The sequence below is a fragment of the Leptonychotes weddellii genome, chromosome 13 (genome assembly GCF_054177405.1).
Source record: "Leptonychotes weddellii isolate Sample4059 chromosome 13, ASM5417740v2, whole genome shotgun sequence".
NCBI lineage: Eukaryota > Metazoa > Chordata > Mammalia > Carnivora > Phocidae > Leptonychotes > Leptonychotes weddellii.
Genome location: NC_138381.1, coordinates 16,430,524 through 16,451,287, shown reverse-complemented (window position 1 = coordinate 16,451,287; position 20,764 = coordinate 16,430,524). Strand labels below are relative to the sequence as shown.

The 20,764-nt window shown below is 43.2% G+C and overlaps 1 protein-coding gene across 1 annotated transcript; it reads left to right on the top strand.

Annotated features, from left to right (window-relative positions):
* The first annotated feature begins 507 nt into the window (after window positions 1-507).
* ST8SIA3 (ST8 alpha-N-acetyl-neuraminide alpha-2,8-sialyltransferase 3) lies at window positions 508-17,646 on the top strand. Its single transcript, XM_006736930.3, has 4 exons — window positions 508-1,193; window positions 2,592-2,714; window positions 5,185-5,742; window positions 8,267-17,646. The coding sequence occupies exons 1-4, from the start codon at window positions 1,015-1,017 to the stop codon at window positions 8,547-8,549; spliced, it is 1,143 nt and encodes a 380-aa protein (XP_006736993.1). The 5' UTR covers window positions 508-1,014; the 3' UTR covers window positions 8,550-17,646.
* Window positions 17,647-20,764: the final 3,118 nt, after the last annotated feature.

Genomic DNA, 20,764 nt, shown 5'->3' with positions numbered 1-20,764 from the left:
TTGTTGTGTGCTTGGACAAGGACAGGGAAGGAGAAGCCAGGCCCTCCACACTCACAGCTCACCTCACAACTGTGCTAGGCACTGCCCACCCTTTAGAGAGAAACAAGGTATGTGGTGGGCATAGGAAGTGGATAGGGGAGAGATTCTGGAAAATTCTAGGGAGGTTTTAAGCGCTCATAAGGCAGGCTGGCCCAGCAGCTGTTAGGGCCTCTTGGCTGGGGTGCTGGCTTGCTGGGGCACGTGCTACCCTGTGGGGCCCAGGGCGGTGCCTCAGTGCTGAGGAGAGAAGCTTTTAAATGTCTGTCTTCCTAAAACCACTCTGCCTCTAGGAGAAGCTCGCAGCTGGTGTATAACCTCCACGACAGCAAGTCCAGTTGTTTATCACCCTATCCTGTAATATATTTATAAAGTAATGAACGATCGGTTGAACCAAGTTTGGGCTTCTGTCTCGCCACGGGCACCTCCTCGCGCGAACCCTCACCCGGGGAAGCCGTGGACGTGGGCTGCAGCCTTCCAGCCTCAATTCCCTCCCTCTGCCACCCCTCTTCCCTCCTCTCTCTCTGCCCCTCCCCCTGCTTATTTGGGAGATTAGAGTTCATTAATTAAATCCTGTGCTCAGATCGAACTGTAACATTATTCCAATCACATTTATCTTACAGGCGGCGGAGGAGATGGCAGCCTCGCTGGAAACGCGCGGGGGAGCCTGAGCAGGCGGCCGGGGACGCACAGCGCGGCGCGCTCCTTCGCCACGCCGCCGCGCAGACCCTCCATCTTCCTGCCCAGCCTCCTGGCCCCGCTCGGCCCTGCCTTGGGGGTCGGCTTCTCTCTAGGGCTCCTGCCCTTCCCCACCCCCCCGGGCCTCCGCGGCTCCCCTGCCCGGTTCCCCTCCCCCGCCACACACGCTGACACGCGCGCGCGAACACACACACACTCACACACACTGACACGCCAGCGAGCTGCTGGTCGCTCAATGGACCGATTTCCCTGCTTCCCCTGATCCCAGCCCAGCCCGGGATGAGAAATTGCAAAATGGCCCGGGTCGCCAGTGTGCTGGGACTGGTCATGCTAAGCGTCGCCCTGCTGATTTTATCGCTCATCAGCTACGTGTCCCTGAAAAAGGAGAACATCTTCACCACTCCCAAGTACGCCAACCCAGGGGCGCCCCGAATGTACATGTTCCACGCGGGATTCCGGTGAGTGCGGGCCTCTATTTGAGCGCCCTCGGGTATCTGGTTTATTTGGGGGGGGGGAGATAACAGGGTGGTGTTTTGGCTTCTCTGACACACTTCGGGCAAGATAATTGCGTGGTCCTTCCACTCCTCTCTCTGATTCTCCCTTCCCCCTCTCCTTTATTTTTTTTAACCCAAAGCCCCTAAAAGCCGTTGTCCTAATCGATGTGATTGCATTTCTCGTATTCTTCCTCGGAATCCCTTCCCCCATTTCAAAAATGGGGGGAGGGTTTAAGGAGAATGATGATGTAGGGAGAGGCGAGGTGTGGGGGGGGAGGGAGAGGAGGGGGCGCTGAACCGGGAGATGGACGTGCGTGAGGTGAGCGCCTTCCCGGTGCAGCGTCCGCAGACTCCGCGGCCGGACTCCCGGCGGTCCAGGGCCGATTTAATGGCGCAGGCGCTGGACTCCCCTTGCGCTGTCCTCACTCCTCTCCCCCACGCCCCACCCCATCAAATGATGCCGCGGGTCTATTCTCCTGAAGCCCCTGGGGTATTTTACCTCGATCCTTTCCCCCGCTGCCACCCCCACCCCTTTCCGGGATTTCTGCAATTCCTCCGCCCTCTGCGGGAAGCGAGCCTCTTAAGGGCCGCCTACCCTCGCCCCAGGTCCAATTCACCTCCGGGCGAGGGGCTGGACTGGTAAAGAGCCAGACGCAGCTTGGCGCAACTCATCGAGAACCCCTGCCTCTACCAGTGACATTTAGGAGCTCTCCCAGGAGGACCTCCTGAGGGGCAGGTGTCAAATACAATCTGCAACCTGTGGTCCAGGCGGGCCGGAGGTGCGGAACCTAGAGAAGCCCCCCCCTCCACCCGTCCGCGGGCAGAAGAGTGGAGCTGGCCTGTGGCCTCCGGGAGTCCCCAGTCAGGGGACAGGGAGTAAAGCCAGACTAGGCTCGGGAAGTAAGAGGTTAAGGGAGGAGCCACCCCCCAGTTTTCCCCTGGGTCTCCGGTTTCCTCTGCCCTTTCTCCAAAAATCAATTCACCCGGACAGCCGGGGCGTCGCGGGTCGGACTAGCGGAGGCACGGCCGCTGTCCGCGGTGCTGACTCCCTGGTCCTCACGGCGCATCAGGCTCCAGCAGTGCGCCGGGCTCCCGCCCCTGCTCTCCGCGAGACGGCCATTTTATGGTCTCTCCCGCACCGGGAGGGATGGACAATGGAGGCGGATTTCCCTAGTTTTCTTTTTGCCCCTGGGTGTGTGTGGGAGCGGAGAGTGGACCAAATGAGAGAGGCTCAGGCGGGATGGAGCCAGTGCGTGCGCCAGGTGCCCCCCTCCCCCCCAAGTCGCCTGGGCTTTAATGGCTACCTTGGCTTCCCCTAGCTGAGGCCAGCACTTTTGTCTGTGTACTCATGCTCCTCTCCAGGTCACAGTTTGCGCTGAAGTTTCTAGATCCGTCATTTGTGCCCATTACGAATTCTCTGACCCACGAACTCCAAGAGAAACCTTCTAAGTGGACATTTAATCGGACAGCGTTTTTACATCAAAGGTAGGATAGGGGGAAAAGGTCTGAAAGGTGTTTTTGAATTCTGGAGTTCAAAAAACAAAACAAAACAAAATGATCCAAAACAACGAAAATCTATCCCCCACCCTCAGGTGTTATTTGCGTTGTCCTCTCGGCCTGACTGCACAAAGGCTGATTGGTAACCCTTTCTTATGTATGTAGTGCACTCACATAAAAAGAAAACATCAAGAAGACCAACTGAATGGAAGAGAAAAAGGCATTTCCAATATCCACCCTAACTTGGGCTTAATTGAGAACAATGATTTATAGTTAACATGCATGGGTAACACTGCCAAAGCCATCTACTAAAAATAAATAAATAAATAAATAAATAAATAAATAAATAAATAAATAAATAATTTAAAAAGTTAATTGCATCAAGACCATGCGATAATGCATTTCATTCTCTGAGAAAAAAAAATTTAAAAATGAAATAAAATAGAATTGTCTCACCCTGAAATACACAGCAAGTACTATAATCCGCCCCTATCAATTACTAGTGAAAATCTTGGCCCAAATATATGCAGGTATTTAAGCAAGGTTTTGTTTTGGTTTCACCTATTTTTTTCATTAAACCTTTACAGACTTTAACATACTGTAAAAGCTACCCAACATCATTTTTATAGGTTGTCTTGTAACAGCCTTGTTTATACGTGAGGGAGTTTATGTGTATGTATGTATGGGATGTGTGTGTGTGTGTGTGTGCATGTGTTGGGGAAGAAGGATGAGATTTATTCAAATTTATTATCTTGAGTGATTCTGGTCTACTCTTAGCAACCCCAGATAAGTCCTTACTCCTTCCTTCTTGGTGGGATTATTATGCTGCTAAATGGAATGTGAGCCATCTAGTGTATTCATTAGGGGTGTGAATACTTATTTTACACATACTTATTTTACCACTCATGTACAGGGTTGTGTTTGGTCTCAGCATTTCTAGTTACCACACTCTTTATTATTTTAAGCTAATGACGGAATTAAAACAAAGTCACTAGGTATCTATGGTGTCATGAAAATGTTGTTTACTTGAAAAGCTGAAATAGTCATGTGATTAGTATTAAAATTTTTGAAACTGTTTAATTAGAAATTACTCCATGACAATAATTGATTAATATGAAAACCACAGAAGTGCCTTTCTTTTAAACTATTGGGTTTTTAGTCCAATATTAATTTTATAGACAACCCGGAAATATTTAATGGTAGTATGCATTATACCTTCCCCAAAATATGTTCCTAACTGAATAAAAGTTTCCTTCCCACACTAGGCCATGTGACCCAAATGACCAGTCAAAACAGTATTTTTTTCTCAAAACTTACCTCCTTTCAATCCACTTATTAAGTAGTCTTTAATTAATTTTCCCAGTATCATTTTAAATTTTCTTTTATAACAGGTAAAGAATAGTTTGTAAAGACCAGCATTGGTAACTTTGGAAGTTTTAGATTATGTTGCTTTATACTTTGACAAATGAAGTAATTTTTTAAAATAAAATTCCAGGTAAAGTGATGATATACACAACATCTATTTTCAATCCTGCTATTTTTTAGGCAAAATACACTGGAAATTCACAATGTGATTTCTTAGAATTAATAGCGAAGTAACATGTTACTGGTCTTTCTTAAATATTTTAAATAGCTGAAGTTTTAAGAGGAAATGCTTAATTTTACTTAAAGCTCAACATGAAAGTAACCTGAAATTAGTGCTAAGTATCACCCTTGCCTTGTTTATCCTCTGAATTCTTACAATATACACACATTTCCAGGGTCTTTTTCTAAGGATTAAGTTACTCCAACTAAATTGTGTTTCTATATAATCAAGTAGAAAAATACTCCCATTTCATTATTCAAAGGACCTTAATGAGATTATCATCTCATTTCTATTAAATATTCAACTACACTCACTGATACTACCATTTCCATATTTTAATAATAGATAGTACTATACTGACTCATATCTATTTGGCTCTTATTTGGACACCAGCGATATTTGATATTCCTTGAACACTGCAGTCCAATAGCAAACAAGTAGTCCCTAGTTACAAACTCTAAGTCACCAATGTTTGTGCATTAATGTGAGCTCTTTGGAGCCTGTGTAAATTGTCTCCCTGTATTTTCTAACATAGTTCGGCCTATGCCTCCCCTTGATCAAATACACTTTTCATATAGAACAGAAAACCAAAGAATGGCAGCTAAAACTGTGAGTTACAACATTTATAAGCCTTGAAGGATTACATCCAGAACTTGGCTGAGAAATTAGCACATCCAGAACTTGACTGAGAAATTAGTCTGTAGATTCTGAAGCAGTCCTTCCCCCAACAACCACAATTATTATGAATGTATAATCTTTTTTTGATACAATGTTCCTATGATTCTTGTCTGAATGAAATGGCAGCATAAGACATAAGATGGAAAGTCAATTCTTTTGAATGGGATGCATTTAATGAATTTCTTTTCATTTTAGGCAAGAAATTCTTCAGCATGTCGATGTAATAAAAAATTTTTCTTTGACCAAGAATAGTGTTCGGATCGGACAACTGATGCACTATGATTATTCCAGCCATAAATATGTTTTCTCTATTAGCAATAACTTCCGATCACTGCTTCCAGATGTGTCACCCATTGTGAATAAGCATTTTAATATTTGTGCTGTGGTTGGAAATAGTGGGATCCTGACAGGGAGCCGGTGTGGACAAGAAATAGATAAGTCAGATTTTGTTTTCCGTTGCAATTTCGCCCCTACGGAGGCTTTCCAAAGAGATGTTGGAAGGAAAACCAACCTTACCACCTTCAACCCCAGCATTCTGGAAAAATATTACAACAATCTCTTGACCATTCAGGACCGTAACAACTTTTTCCTCAGTTTAAAAAAGCTCGATGGGGCCATTCTTTGGATCCCTGCATTTTTCTTCCACACTTCAGCAACTGTTACCAGGACATTAGTTGACTTTTTTGTTGAACACAGAGGTCAGTTAAAGGTCCAATTGGCTTGGCCTGGAAATATAATGCAACATGTCAACAGGTGGGTATATTTTATTGCCTTTAAGTCTTACCCCACCAGATGGCAGATCAATATTGTAATCTCTTGGGGGTGGGAGGTATCCGATTAGTTACTTCTTGTGGTTAGCTTAGCAATTTTGGGCAAACTCTTATATTTTTGTAATGAAAGAATGAAGCATTCTAGGTAAGAAGTTCAATCTTCTACCCCCTGCTGGTAACAGAGTGCCAAATGGGGGGACTGGTGTTTCATCAGCCTCCCCTCTCTATTCCCTGTCTCCTTCCTTGGTGATAAGCCTAACAGGCAGTCATGGAAATCACCAAAAATCAAGAATTTTCTTTAAATGGATGGCTAGGTCCCCATAATGCCAATGGCGGAATTAGACAAACCAAGCAGTTTTCTAAAAAGATGCAACTGACTTAAAATGTCCCTTTTTATTTGATATTTGGGAGTTTTGTCAATGTCCAAAATTAGAAAACCACCTAGGTAAATCATAAATTGTATAATTGGCCTTTATCATTTGGGATTTTAGTGCCAAAACATGTGAAGGGTATTTTATTAGCTTGTTGTTATCCCTTATAATTTGATAGAGAGATTGACCAGAAATGCAATATTTTCACCTATTCTGATGAGTCTTAATTCTGGCTATACATTAGAATCACCTGGAGAACTTTAAAAAATACTGTTGCCTGGGCTCTACTTTAAGGGATTCTAATGTAATTTATCTGGAGGTGGGAAGGGAAGGGCCCAGGTACCTGTTTTTCTTAATAACTCCCCAGATGATTCTAATATGTAGTCAGAATTGGGAGCCACTAGTCCAGGGCATTTTATAAAGCAAAATTAATTGTAAGATTCATTTTTCTTTAAATCATCTGGGGAAACTGCCTCAACTCTAATTTCCTCTATGCAAGTAGCCTCCATGCCCTAACATACTGTCCAGATCATCCTACAAGTTAAAGTGGGTTCTGGGAGGACTGGTAGTCCTCTAAAGTCTCCCAAACTTAAGATCTGTTTAGTTGACCTCTCACAGAAGGAGGAATCACCATCTAATAAAGTAGTATGTATCTAACAGGTAGGGTTAGGACCATAATGTATAGCCCAAACTGGAGCTTTGTCTTTGAGAGAAAGAAGGTGCTATTAACAATGACAGCAGGATAACAAACAAAATTGGGAACTATCCTAGTTTCTCAGGATGTATGGTCATCTTTTTGAGGGGTAATGTAGCCCAACTCCTAAGTTTAAAGATGAGTCAACTGAGGTACAAAGAAAAGGAGTTATTTACGCAGTGTCACTGCCCAAAATGGGCAAAAACAGAATTAGAAGCCAGGCTTCCAGCTAACCTGTCCTCCTGTGGTCTTTGACCTCCTTATTTTGCTCCCCTCTTGCTTTATTTAAGTTCAGCCATGCCAAAAGAATTGTCAGAAGTCATTCTAACTCCTTAGGTAAGAAAACCAAGACTAAACTTTTAAATTTCAACTGGAATGGGGAAAGATCTATGTGTAGTAAAGAAGGAACTACCCATGCTTTGAAACTTCAGGAAACTGGCCTGTGTGGCCTACCCTGCCCCAGTTTTTCTGAAGGGCCATGGAGTTAGCCATGATGCCGTGATGCTTCACAGCCACTCAAGCTTGAACCAAACACATTGGTTCAATGAAAACTCTAAGGAAATGTAGTCCGTAGAAACCTGATTCATGAAGAGTTTAATTTTGCTGCATAGCCAATGATAGACAAACACACACACGCACACACACACACACACACACACTCCCTGCAGTCTCAAATATGTGGTAGTATAGGTAGGAAGGCTTCAAATTACTGTCCAAATATGAAGGAAAAACAGCCATAATTTAGCATTTTTTTAATTCAGAAAATGTTTAAATACTTTTCTTAGGCCCTGCCATGCTAAAGGAGGGCTCAGGACCCCCTAGCTAGACACCAATGGAACAGGGAGTATGACCTTTTACAAGAAGGTACAGAAAAATAAGTCCCCACACTCTCTCCAGACCAAAGAAGAAGGATTTAATCTCTAGATGTGGGTAAGAAAGTGACACAGGAGGTGCCCGTAGAGTAAACGACCTCCTCCCTACTTCCCAGGGCCCTTTGTGTATGAGAAGCAGGGTCATTCTCCCTGCTGGCCTTCTGTGGTGTCACCACCCAGCCAGAGCCACCACTCCTTAGGACAGCCGAGAGGCAGGCTGGCATCGACCATGCACAGCCCATATGGTCACCCGGAAGCTGTGCTCAGAAGCCTCCAGTGCCTGGTTTAATGCTCCGCTATCACCCTCTTGAAAATATCAGTGAGTTTTGAAGGAAGGGCCCACATTTGCGTTTTGCCCTGGGTCTCACGAGTTATGTTCCCAATAGTGCCCTGAGTTGTTCTGTGGTCTAAAAGATAGATTCAAAGCCAGTACTGTTTGCGGGGGAGGAGAAAAAGGCAAGTACTCTTTAACTTCCATATACAAATCCACCTCCCGGCCCAGTCACGGTGACCTTATCGGACTGAAACCAACACTGGCCTCTGAATCCACATGTACTTATTATTCCGCAGGTACTGGAAAAACAAACATTTGTCACCCAAACGGCTGAGCACAGGTATTCTTATGTACACCCTTGCATCAGCAATATGTGAAGAGATCCACTTGTATGGATTTTGGCCTTTTGGATTTGACCCCAACACAAGGGAAGATCTTCCATACCATTACTATGACAAAAAAGGAACCAAATTTACCACCAAGTGGCAGGAGTCACACCAGCTGCCTGCCGAGTTCCAGCTGCTGTACCGAATGCATGGGGAAGGGCTCACCAAGCTGACTCTGTCACACTGTGCCTAAGACTTTGAACAGAAAGTGCCAAATGGCCATTTAAAAAGTGCCCCAAATCAAATGGAATAGTCTTCAGAATAGAACCCTAGAGAATTCCTTATAAAGATTGTCTGCCATTTAAAAGGAAAGATGTCTCTCCCTCTTTTGCACTGCTCTTTTAAGGGTCTTGGCAAGACAAACGAAGCCACATGACTCAAACTTGATTGATAAAGGGAATGTTGCATTTGGAACTATGCTGCTAATGAAATGGTTTGAAGTATTTTCGTGTTTGTATTTTGATAATAAACTGCCTCCCGTTTTTTATGAGGACTAGAGCTGTAGTTCCCTCAGCTTTGAGATACAGTCCTCATAGTCACAGGCCTCTGGCCAGTTTGGGCAGGATTTCAGTTTTGCCTGGGTGGGATCAGACTCTTCAAAACGGAAACAAACAAAAATCGTTAGCATATCTCATCTCTCACTCTCTCTTTTCTCCCTGTCGTTCTCGATCTCTTTCCCTACAAACCCCCTGCCCCACCACTGTGGAGTTTAATAATTTGCTAGGAATCATATTAAATTAGCTTTGCTTGTATGTGTTGCAATCTGTACTCGTCTGATGTGTTCAAGGCTCTGGGTAACTTTGATGTTTCATGACAAACTGACCAAATCATGATGGGTCCCCTTAGGATTTCTTTTATAAGAAATGCCTCTTATGAAGTTCTCACTGGTCCGCGCAGTCATTCTACAGCAGAACGGTCCCTCTGTGGTGAGTGGCATATACTGCAGTGCATCTTTCACTAATCACAAAGAAAATTTTTGTCATGGGTGGCATTGCATCTTTTGACATGAGTGCTATTATGGCAAATCATTCTATTGCCACATCTGCAAGAGTATTCCAGCCTGAATTTAGTGCCTCCCACAATCTCAACCCAAGCACTGGGCTGGGAATTCTCTCAGAATATAGAGGCAATGAGTCAGCTTAAGAGCCTGGAACATACAGAGGAAAAGGAAGAAGAACGCTTAGAAGTTGTTATGGAATCCCCGTATGCCCTAAAGCGTTGTAACCATGGTGCCCATTCAGAGTCTTTGAAAACCAGGAGGGTTAGAGCAAAATAGAAGATCTGAAGTTGACCAGGACAGGCACCCCGTGACTAGGGCTGAGGGGAGGTCATCTTCAGTATCATTGTGTCCACCAGCACCACTCAGAACCATTTGTTCTCTTCAAGACAATTGTAGACACTGGATAGTCCCTTTTTCCACTGAAATCTGTATATCTAAATCTGTATATCTAAAAATGAAATAAAATCTGTATACCTAAAAATTAAGCATTTCATAAGGAAAAACCATTGGGTAATAGGAAGATTTGGTACAAAATAACCCTTGGAATTTGAGCTGTGTAGACCTGGCATGAAGTAATTAGTTGGCTATTTTCTTTTTTTATTATATCAGCCTCAGAAGTAGAAATCACATCACTCCCACTCCTGGGTTTTCACTGAGCAGCACTTTGTTCTTCCAGTTCAGCCCAAAGTCTGGCCAAGTTGACGTTAAATTTTAATAAGAGTTTCTTTCTTCTTTCCAAATGCCAGTCAAGCACATTTGTAATACATCTGGGTGGGGTAGCTTGTTCTTTTCCAGAAATCTCAGCCTAGATTGCTTGTAATGTTACAAATGCTGTTTAAAATAATTGCTGTAGTTCAGTAATCAGCTCACTGTCCCTCTTTGGGAAGGTATCATCATGCCCAGAGTTAAACCAAATGCAGTAAGGAAAGACATAGTTCTTATGCTCATCTGCCTCCTGGTCCTAAAGGGGAGCTGTCTTATCCTCATGTTTTTCAGAAAGCTCATCAGAGCAGCTCACATTGATCCAGATATTAACTAGTGAAAGAAAAACCGTATGGGTTCAAATGTGTTACCAATTGTGACACATCTTACAATGCTATATGAATGGCAATCCAAACAGACAGGAAGAAATAGGAATAGATGTTTCGGAATGGGAAACACTAACACAGCTCAATACTTGAAATAATTAGAAGGTGAGACAGTAAAAAAACATTTTTAAATTCACTGGTATAATTTGATGGGCATCAAAACCACCTCATGTTTCCTGTCACTTTAAAGAGGACAGTACTCCAGTGCTCATGCTGTGCTCTGTTAGGGTCACTGCGAGATTGATAACTGACAGAATTGTTTAGTTGGCTCTTCCTAAGCACTTAGTTCATTTGGTTACAGCTAAGTGATATTAATGCCAACGTTACATGGGCCAGATCCTGACTCTGGAGTTTTAATCCCAATGTGCCCATTAGATTTCACTAAATATAAATATGTAGACACATTGAACCAGGCAGGTTAAAAGACCAAAAGACCAAAATCCCTAAAAACAGTTCATTGTTCTATGGTAGACCTCATCATAATGCCATTTTTGGTTTGGGGTTTTTTGTTCGTTTGTTTTTTGTTTTTGTTTTTGTTTTTTTGGTTTGGGTTTTTTTTTTGTCTTTTCAAGTTCAGGAAGACATTTTACATCTCACATCACTCTTGCCTCCATCTTAACATCAGAGTGAGAGGATTTTTCCATCTCCCAACACCATTTCATCTGTCGCTTTCACAAGAACTCAGAATACTGAAGAAACAGGCTTGTTTCCCAGAACCAGAGGGCTTAGAGATCAGGCTTATCCTGTTGCCAGGCAGGACATCCTGGAACTGATCCAAAAGACCACCTTTCCCTTTTCTTAAAAAATCTCTGAAGAAAGCCCCAAGCCCTGCCATAGTGGTTAACCACAATTCTCATACCTTATAAATTCTTTCTGCACAGCCTATCTCCCTCCTGTTTGAAAAATGAGACTCTGGATGTGGGTAAAGCTTCTATCCCAGTTTTCAGCTTGTAGTAAGCACTCAGTATATGGCAGCTTTTACTGTTGCTTCTTTTGTTTGTTGTGCCCTTGACCTGTAGTTCCAGCATAGAGAAACTCAGCCTCTAGCTGATCATTCACAATCTCTTTTTGTTTTTAAAGACGGTTTCAAAAATCAAATCTATATGACCACTGTCGCGACCAAAAGAGTCGGCGGGTCCCCTGAGTCCTGACTCGAAAGGCAGTAGTGTAAGTAACCAGAACTCCGGGGCTGTGCGGTCAAGAGCAGTGAAACACGCAGACAGGACTATTGCATCCCCCTTTCTGGTTCAGCTCAGATACAAACCCCTGGCTTGTGCATTGCCCTTGCTTTATTGGTTCTAGGCTACGTGCATCCTTTTGTCTGGGATCCTCACAGCAGAATTCACCCTCAGCTATTGGAATAAATTCCACCATTAAGCCCTCAAGGCCATCTATGTATGATACCAACACAAATGACCAAGTCAGTTGCAGAGGAGAAAAAAGCCCACAAACATTTAGTGACCAGCTTAATGCCAGTCCCTCAACCAGTTTTCATTGGTTGTTCTGAGAGTCATGTGCAGACATTTAAACCAGGGGATAGAGAGCTAAAATGAGGTATCAAGAATTCCCCACACACCCAGAAATCTTTCCCATATTTGATTATTAAGACATTTACAGTTCCTCTGCCTTTGCTTCTGTGTCTCAAGTGTCCTTGACCATTGAAAAGTGCTATGAGTGCGGTACCATTTGCCTGTGACCTTGATGTCGGGCGCATGACCATGGGGCTGCCAGCCAGGACGTGTAAGGGGAGAGGTTCCTCCAGTCTCCTTGTGCCCGGGGCCTCCAGTTATCTACGAATGTGAGTGCCATGATTAACCTAATTTGGTGGGGAAGCTAAGGAAGGGAAGAGCATTTCCTCTGACTTTGGGCTACACAGTAGTTGTTAGACACTCTCAGACAGCAAAGAAAGGTTGACCTGAGGCCAGAGGAAGCAGGGACGAATTGTAGAACCATAGGATACCACAAATGGAAGAGCCTTTCAGCTTCTCTAGTCCTAATCCTTGATGCTACAAATGAGAAATCCTTGATGCTACAAAGGAGATGCTACAAAGGAGGAACAGAGAGGCTAAGTGATTTTCCCAACATTGCATAATCAGTAGAAAAAGTATGACTCCTCATCTCCTCCTCATCAGCATTAAATGAAGATGGGCCCAAAAAGAAAGTATTTTAGTCTGGGGTCCCCATGGCACAGAAAATAAGTCCAGACTGTAAAGGAGGAAAATTTATTCTCTTCCCCGCCCCCAAAAAATATTTATTTGTCAATGTAAAACAGTAAAGGAGATGATTGCCTAGGCATACAACAGTCCATTGGTAATAACCTACATTCTCCCCTGAAATGAGAGAAAACCCACTTGGTAAATCATGATTCTGGTAAATCACAATTTAGTTACTAACAGTTCACATTTGACAGCTGGAATCTTATCCAGTAATTCAGTATTCACCTTATAAAACATTGTTTTAGCAATATGTATGCACAACTTAAAATTGAATACTGAGAATAGTTATGTACTTCTTTTTAAATTTTTTATTCAGTTTATTTAACCTAAAAAAAAAAAAAAAAACCCCACTTGTTGTGTTGCTCCATTTGTCTTATTTTCAGCTGGGGCCTGTTAAGGTAAGGAATACCTTTTGTCAATGCCTTCCACATTGTAAGTAATTTCAACAGCAGACTTTGCATTACTGAATTAGTTCAATATGCTGAGAAGATGTGCAAATAATAACGAATAATGTTGAGCTGAGTTTTCATGTGCAAAATAACAGACCAAACGATTTTCTGTATAAATCTGGATCCTTAAGTCCTTTTCCTCTAATTGTTTAAATGTGCCAGGCAAAAGTATCTGTTAAGCCTCTACTTCTCCCTGAATATGCAGAACTGTCCTTTTGCTTACAAAGATTGCTGGGACTGTGCATATGTGGCTGAAAAACCCAGATGGAGCAGCACAGGTGCCAGAGACCCCCCTGGGCCACCTGGCTGACCTCTCTGGGCTCTGTGGCCCGATTAATCAAGGCCACGGATGAACTGACACCAAGGACCAAAATGACTAAATATGCCTCTCTCACACTCTGATTGCTTTGCCACATAGATATAACATTTGAAATGGGAAACATTTTAGAATGTAATTATTGTATTACACAGTATTTCCTAAAATTTGTTTTTATTGTGTTGACTTATTATTGAAGATACGTGTTTTAATAGATGCTCTTTTCCCTCAATGAAGCCCATTCTCATGTTGTTAATTACAGTGGAATCACAGTGAAGAGGCTGTCACAGAAAAACTGACTCCAATCTAAGATTACAATGGGGTTATGGGGTTAGGACCTGGATTATGCTGCTGATCCACCAGCAAACAAAGCTGTATGACATGAGGAGCTCTTTAAAACACAACTCTTGCGCCCCACCCCAGACCTTTGACTCAGAATGTCTTGGGATAAGCTAAGCTTACAAAGATTCCCAGGTGATTCTGATGTTGCCAGCATTTGGAAACAAATAATGTATAGCAAAGTCATATATACCATTTTGACCAAAGTAGCTGAATGCTTATCACTCCTCATGCAATTAGTATCACATCTGTTCCTTGAAGTTATCATAATACACGGCAATAACAGACACAGTCTTAGTGACTCAACTATTCAACTGTTTTGGCTGAACTGACCTGTCACTAATTTGTAAGCAAATAGTAACTGGTTAATTTAGACAGAATGGATACAAGCCTGAAGACAGTTGAAGTGAGGGACATAGCTTTAATATACTTTACCCCAGGGCCAGCTCTTTATATTTCACTTTTGATATTTCAAACGAAGAGGCAGATCTCAGGTCATTCATCTTTACAAACAGACAGACTGAGAAACAGGGAAGTTAAATGATTCATTCAGATTCTACTTGGATGTCATTCCCAGAGCCTAAAATATTCCTAAAGGGTTCTGATTTCTCAACCTATAGGTAACGCCCAAAATGCAAAGATCCTCACGTTAAAACGAAACCAATCAAAAAAGGAAATTCAAGAAGTCAAAATTCTAAGACTAACTGAAGCAGCTATCACTGGCTGCCATGTATCAGCCTCTGTTGGGTAAGGTGCCACCGCGCTAGTGAAGTTTTGGCCAGGCTCCTTTTGCCAGCTGTGCACATGCAAAGCCTTTAATCATCAGAGACGCTAAAGGGCTCCTTTGATTATCTTTCTGTGGGACTCTGAGACAATTGTAGCTCTTTGGTGTGCTGCTAAATATTTAACAACTGACCCTGGAGAAGGTGGAGCCCTCCTGTGTAGCACTTGCCAATTCCCATGGTATAAATACTCTCAACATAGACAGTTTCAAGCTCCTAACTTGCTGTCAACCAGGTGAATATGTAACAACAGCTTTTCAGGAGCCACTATGGGCTGGCTCCAGCACAGCCCTGCCTGGGCATCTTCGGAGTCCGAGAGAACCAAACAGGGGAGGCTCGCAGCGGCTTTGGAGAAACTCCCAAGTGCCCCCTCCCTGCAAGGAGGCACTTCTACTTTGGTTAGATCTACTAATTTTTAGTATATTATTGGGTCCTTGAGGCTAAGGACTCTAAGGTGTGCAAAATATTTCCTAGCCATGTGACTCTTAGGAACCTCTCAACAGGCCACTCAGTCCTCTGGGAGACTACCCGCCATGGTTGAGCTTCCAGGTATACATCCTGTAATTTAACTGCCAGTTGAAACCATTTTTGGCTGATCTTTTCTCATATCCTATGGTCCATTGCCTGTTTCCCCAAATCTCTAATTTTCCCTGTCCACTTGCTTCTCATTCTCTGACACAGCACCCAGAAATCAGTGCCTGCACAGGAGCAGGGGAAGAACAAACAACCAGTAGGCTTACCTAGTCCCGCCACACCTGGAGAGGCTCCATGGTTCAAATGTCTCTACCCCATTAAGGGAAATCTGCTAAGTCTCATGCCCAAGGCTTGAGTATGCACTCAGCTGGGCTTTTTTTGCCCACAAAAAGTTTCTAATGGGCAATAAAGACCACAGTTAGGAACACCACTGGATAAACTTTGTAGAGGAAGACATCATGTGATGCCGCCCTTAGCTATGCTAGCGTAAGGCTGGACCCTGAGAAAACCTACCAACAAACGTTTGGCCACTGTAGTCCCCTGGGCATTGAGCAATAGTACTACAACTTTCCTTCTTCCTCCCACTAGCTGTAAGTGAATGCCCTACTTCACAGAGTGTTTAGAAATCAGACACTCTGGTGAACCACAAAACAAGCTTTGTTTGCAAATTAAAGATTTTTCTGATGGAAATCATTCTTAGGTGGATTTGATTCAATCCTTTGGAAGGCAACACTCGAAAAAGAGTATTTAATTCCTCAAACATGATAAGTGGACACAGGCTTTCATTCTGTATGTAGTAAATCAAAATTAGATCATAACAGGGAAAATCTACTTTCCTTACTGTAGTAAAATATCCTTCAGGGTCTGTAAGGCATTTCTAGACTACAAATGTTTGAAACTCAACTGAAACATTGTCTATCTTAAGTTTAAAAGGCCAGAGTAGCCTTCTGTTTTCTGTACTCTTTAGCAGTCATTGAAATGAGCTTGCTTCTTTATACTGAATAAGCTACATTTTGTTGTAAATAAATCAGGTATATGTTCAGATGTTTTTCTATACTCAACAAATTGCCTGTAGCCTCAGCAAAAAATATACCTTCATCCCCTGGCTTTTTTCTGGACACCAAAGAGATAAGTCCATAGCTACAAGCAGAAAGGACTTGACAGTAGGCCCCATTTTATTATGAACAAATTCACAGCAAAACCAGCCTTGAGGAACCAGTCACTCCCACAATATTTTTAGCTAGGGAAGTAGGTTAGAAAAAATGGTAGATGACGGGAGAGAGGTTTGATCAATGTGCAGATGTGGAATAAAGTCACTGAAGTACTTACAAAAAGGAAAGGGGAGGTTTCCCTCTGAAATCTGGAATCTAGATCATTCTGCAAGACTTAGAATAATTGGTCTCCATGTCTAAACACCCTTTAACTACATTTCAAAATCCAAATCTAAGCCCTTATTATGCGAAAAGCAGCCTTACAGCCAAGAGCCCTGGGGAGGGGTTTGTTGATGAGTTGAGATCCAATCACCAACCATCAGCAATCAGCGCTGAAATTCTCCCAGGACACAGAACAAAAATACTGAAACATAACCATGCAGCATCATGCACTCACATAGGAGAGTCAACTACGTGCAGAGCAGAACCTCACAGGTCTAGACATTATCTCAGGTCTAGATTCCAGATCAACATCTTCAACAAGGAGATGAGACAGCTGAGGTCCAGAAACTGGGAAATGATTTAGCTGCCCAGCTAGTTAACTGCAGTTAGAGTCGGGGTCTCCCAACCACTGATTCTACTCCAGCACACCATGCTGCCTCCATTCTTTAGATGGGAAGCTGACAATCCATTGTAAAGCATAAATCAGAAATCAAGACAAAAGAATGTTTGTGATATCTTTTCTCACTTGACCTACTTGGTTTCACAGTTTCATTTCAGCATCTTTTTAAAGAATGTTATACCACTGTAGAAGGAGGAACAAAGCTCTTTTCAGAGTGATGATGAAACCAAAAGGTGGGAGAACAGTGAATGTAAATTAAAGAAAAGAGCAAGAAGCATGCATCAGGGAAAAATGCTTCTTATATTGTCATAACATAGAGCCCTCCCCTCACACACTTGATGCATTTATTTTGGAAAACGTCATTTTATGCTGAGAGACTGGCATTGAAGACTTCACTCCTTCTCAACTACATCAGAAGCACTCTTGCTCTTGGGGAGAAGCTGCGGCCCTTCGGATCAGACTCCTATCTCCTTTGACGGGCAGCCTCAGCTGCCCTGAGAAACAAGGTGCCAGATGGACAGGGCCACGGAGACCTGAAAGGAGCCAGCACTGCTGGACTGAGGAACATGTAAATACCTTCCACCTTCTTGGTAAACAAGGATGACTTTCTTTTGTAGAGGTAATCGTGTGTATCTTGTGACTGTAGCGTGTGAAGAGAACGCAATGATCTGCTTCGACGTCTCCCCAGATGCACCTGCTCCATGTGACCATGCCTGCCTCATTGCCTCATGTGCCAAACACAGTACTGAATGCATTGTTTTTGAATAAACTCTTCTACTGTGCATTGGGAAACACGGCTGGGTGTCTCTGTCCCATCTGGAAGACCCCCCACCCCCACCCCCACACTAACACTCTCCATCCAATGCACAGATTAAGTGCACCCTCCCTTTTTTCATTCCCTGTGTTTTGAGGAATTCTCCTCAGAGATTTGGACCACTCCAGGAAGGCTGGGCTTGACTGTCTCCAGCCATGAATGAGCAGCAAATAGTAAAAGCGCCCCCACACATCAACCTTCCGTAGGTCCTTGATGCAAATCACACAACAGGACTTAAACATTATTAATAATAATACATTCATCTTGAATGTACAGTCACACACGTCACTTTATCTCATCAATAATCAGGTGAGAGAGGGACACTGAGGAGTTGGTCCATGTCGCACAGTCAGTGGTGGAGTTAAAATGAGATCACAATCTGATGCTCAGTCCAGTGTTCTCTCTTGCCTCTTCATCCCATTCCAGTCTCTCTTCAGGCCACCCTCTCACAGAGCCGTCCCTCAGTGCCTCCATCGGTCTCCATCCCTTTACATGGTTTTATTTTTCTTGATAGCATTTTCTTTCCTTGGTTTTTTTTTTAAGATTTTATTTATTTTAGAGAGAGAGAGAGAGCATGCATGAGCAGGGGGAGGAGTAGAGGGAGAGGGAGGGAGAGGGAGGGAGAGGGAGGGAGAGGGAGAGAATCTCCAGCAGACTACACACTGAGCAAAGAGCCTGACTCGGGGCTCAATCCCACGACCCTGAGATCATGACCTGAGCCAAAACCAAGGGTCAGATGCTCAACCAACTGAGCCACCTAGGAGCCCCAGTATTTTCTTTCCTTGTTTGAAATGATAGTATTTAATTACTCCATTGTCTGCATCTCCCACTTATTATAAGCTCTACCTTCTACAGCTAGGGAAGTAGGTTAGAAAAAATTTTAACTTTGCTTGTCTTAATCACACTATGCTCCCAGTGCCCATAACAGTGCTGGGCACTTAGTAGGCTAGCAATTCATCTCTGTTGGATGGATGGATGGATGGATGGATGGATGGATGGATGGATACACCAGAGTCAATGTGTCACTTCTCTTTTTTATCTCCCTTCCCATCTTGATGTCTATGTGTCACTTCTCTTTTTTATCTCCCTTCCCAACTTGATGCCTATACCACAGACACCAAAAGTCCTCACTCTGCTCTGACTGAGCTGCCTCAGATAGCACCGTGAAAGATATGTGTTGACTGAATGAATGAACAGTCCTAGGAATTGTTTTTCTCAATAACCATGCTCCAACATCAAGAATGTCCCAGCATATTCATGCACCAAAGTGCATCCTGTTCTTGTACTTGTCTGGTTATAATTTCAAGCAAAACAAGAACTTGCAGCATAGGGTAAAAAATATCACATTATTAGAAAGACCCTGCCTTTAGGAAACAGGGTCCCATCTGGAAGAGCCTGCTGCAATGCTCTTTAATTCACACCAAAAGCCCTTACTGGTCACTATGTACAACACTGGGCAGGATACGAACAGGATACAAAATCACAATGCCTATCCTGAAGGAACTTACAGTTCAACACATTACAAGGGAATATCTTTCATCCTGGGCAGTGCCAGGGAATGTTGGGATGCAGGTAAGGGACAGAGAGAGGGGCAGAGAGAAAAAAGAATGGCCCCATTGAAGTGAACGCAATAAAAATTGTAAAGGCCAAATGTAATACTTAAGGCTTATATTTTCTGAAAACTCCTTGCCGGTCTGATGATTACCCACCCCAACAAAGAAATGGTAAGTTTTTCTAAAACAAAGCACTTCACAAATTTGGACAAAACATGAAATTGACACCAAGTTTATTGCAGGCTCTCTTTGCCTGGAGCTGCTTAGTACAAATTAAATTTTAAAAGTAGAATTTTTTTTCCCTAAGAAAATGCATTGCCACAGCTTGATCAAGACAAAGAGGATTAAGGAAACCCCACTCATAAAAGGACCAGTCTGACCCAACGCTCCCAAGCCCATCAAGGAAGTAGGCTTTCTGGGTCAGTGTAAGCAACAGCGCGGGCTCCCTACCCAGCGGGCCTTGCGCAGGGTCTGAAGGCCTGGGGTGGCTGATACCTGCCTCAACAACGGACCTATCCCCCATTTTGAGTGGACTTTTCTTAGTGAGTGAGCTAGCTTGATGAATAAATAGGCTGGTCTGACCAGTGCGTCACGCCACTCAGAAAGTCATAGGTGACCAGGAACTTCTGGATTCAGTGAATTCAAAGCTCTCATTTCCAGATGAAGAAATCAAGGCTCAGGGGAGAAAGTCCCTTGTCCAAATGTACTCTCCTAGCAAGCAACAATTTAAATACTTTATCAGTTTTTCTGGGAAGCAAAAGGAGAAGAAAGTTATTTTTCTATCAACCAACATTCTTAACTCTCAATGAAATATTTGGTAGGACAGTCTGCTCATCTTAACTCTTTTTTCTTATTATTATAAAAATATTCTTTGAAAAACCATTAGGAAATAGAGATAAGCAAAAATAGTTTAAAAAAACACCTAAAATGTTCACCTGTTTCACCTGTGTGTTTCTTCTACACCATGCATCCTGTGTGTTTTCTGCTTTCTTCCCACTTAAAAATATATCAAGAGCATCTTTCCCTGTCATTAAATATTCTTTGATAAGCTCACAGGATGGAAGCATTTATTTAACCCATTTTCTATTGTTTCAAATTTAAGTTTAGGTTCTTTGCCATTATTCATCACTGTAAACTGTGCTTTGATGAACATCTTTGTAACAATGTTTGAACATCCATGATTATTTACCTGAATAATCCCTTGACATAGATTTTCAAGAGACATGAAAAAATTTTGCAAGAGGAGTCTTTTTCTTTTTTTTTTTTTTAAAGATTTTATTTATTTATTTGAGAGAGAGAGAATGAGAGAGAGCACATGAGAGAGGGGAGGGTCAGAGGGAGAAGCAGACTCCCTGCCGAGCGGGAAGCCCGATGCGGGACTCGATCCGGGGACTCCAGGATCATGACCTGAGCCGAAGGCAGTCGCTTAACCAACTGAGCCACCCAGGCGCCCAAGAGGAGTCTTTTTCAAAGGCAGTCAGAAATGTTCAATGTGGGCGCCTGGGTGGCTCAGTCGTTAAGCGTCTGCCTTCGGCTCAGGTCATGATCCCAGGGTCCTGGGATCGAGCCCCGCATCGGGCTCCCTGCTCAGCGGGGAGCCTGCT

Coding starts and splice junctions, on each gene's coding strand:
- ST8SIA3 (XM_006736930.3), top strand. CDS start 1,015: ATGAGAAATTGCAAAATGGCCCGGGTCGCCAGTGTGCTGGGACTGGTC. Junction 1,194..2,591: donor ATGTTCCACGCGGGATTCCG/GTGAGTGCGGGC, acceptor GCTCCTCTCCAG/GTCACAGTTTGCGCTGAAGT. Junction 2,715..5,184: donor ACAGCGTTTTTACATCAAAG/GTAGGATAGGGG, acceptor TTTTCATTTTAG/GCAAGAAATTCTTCAGCATG.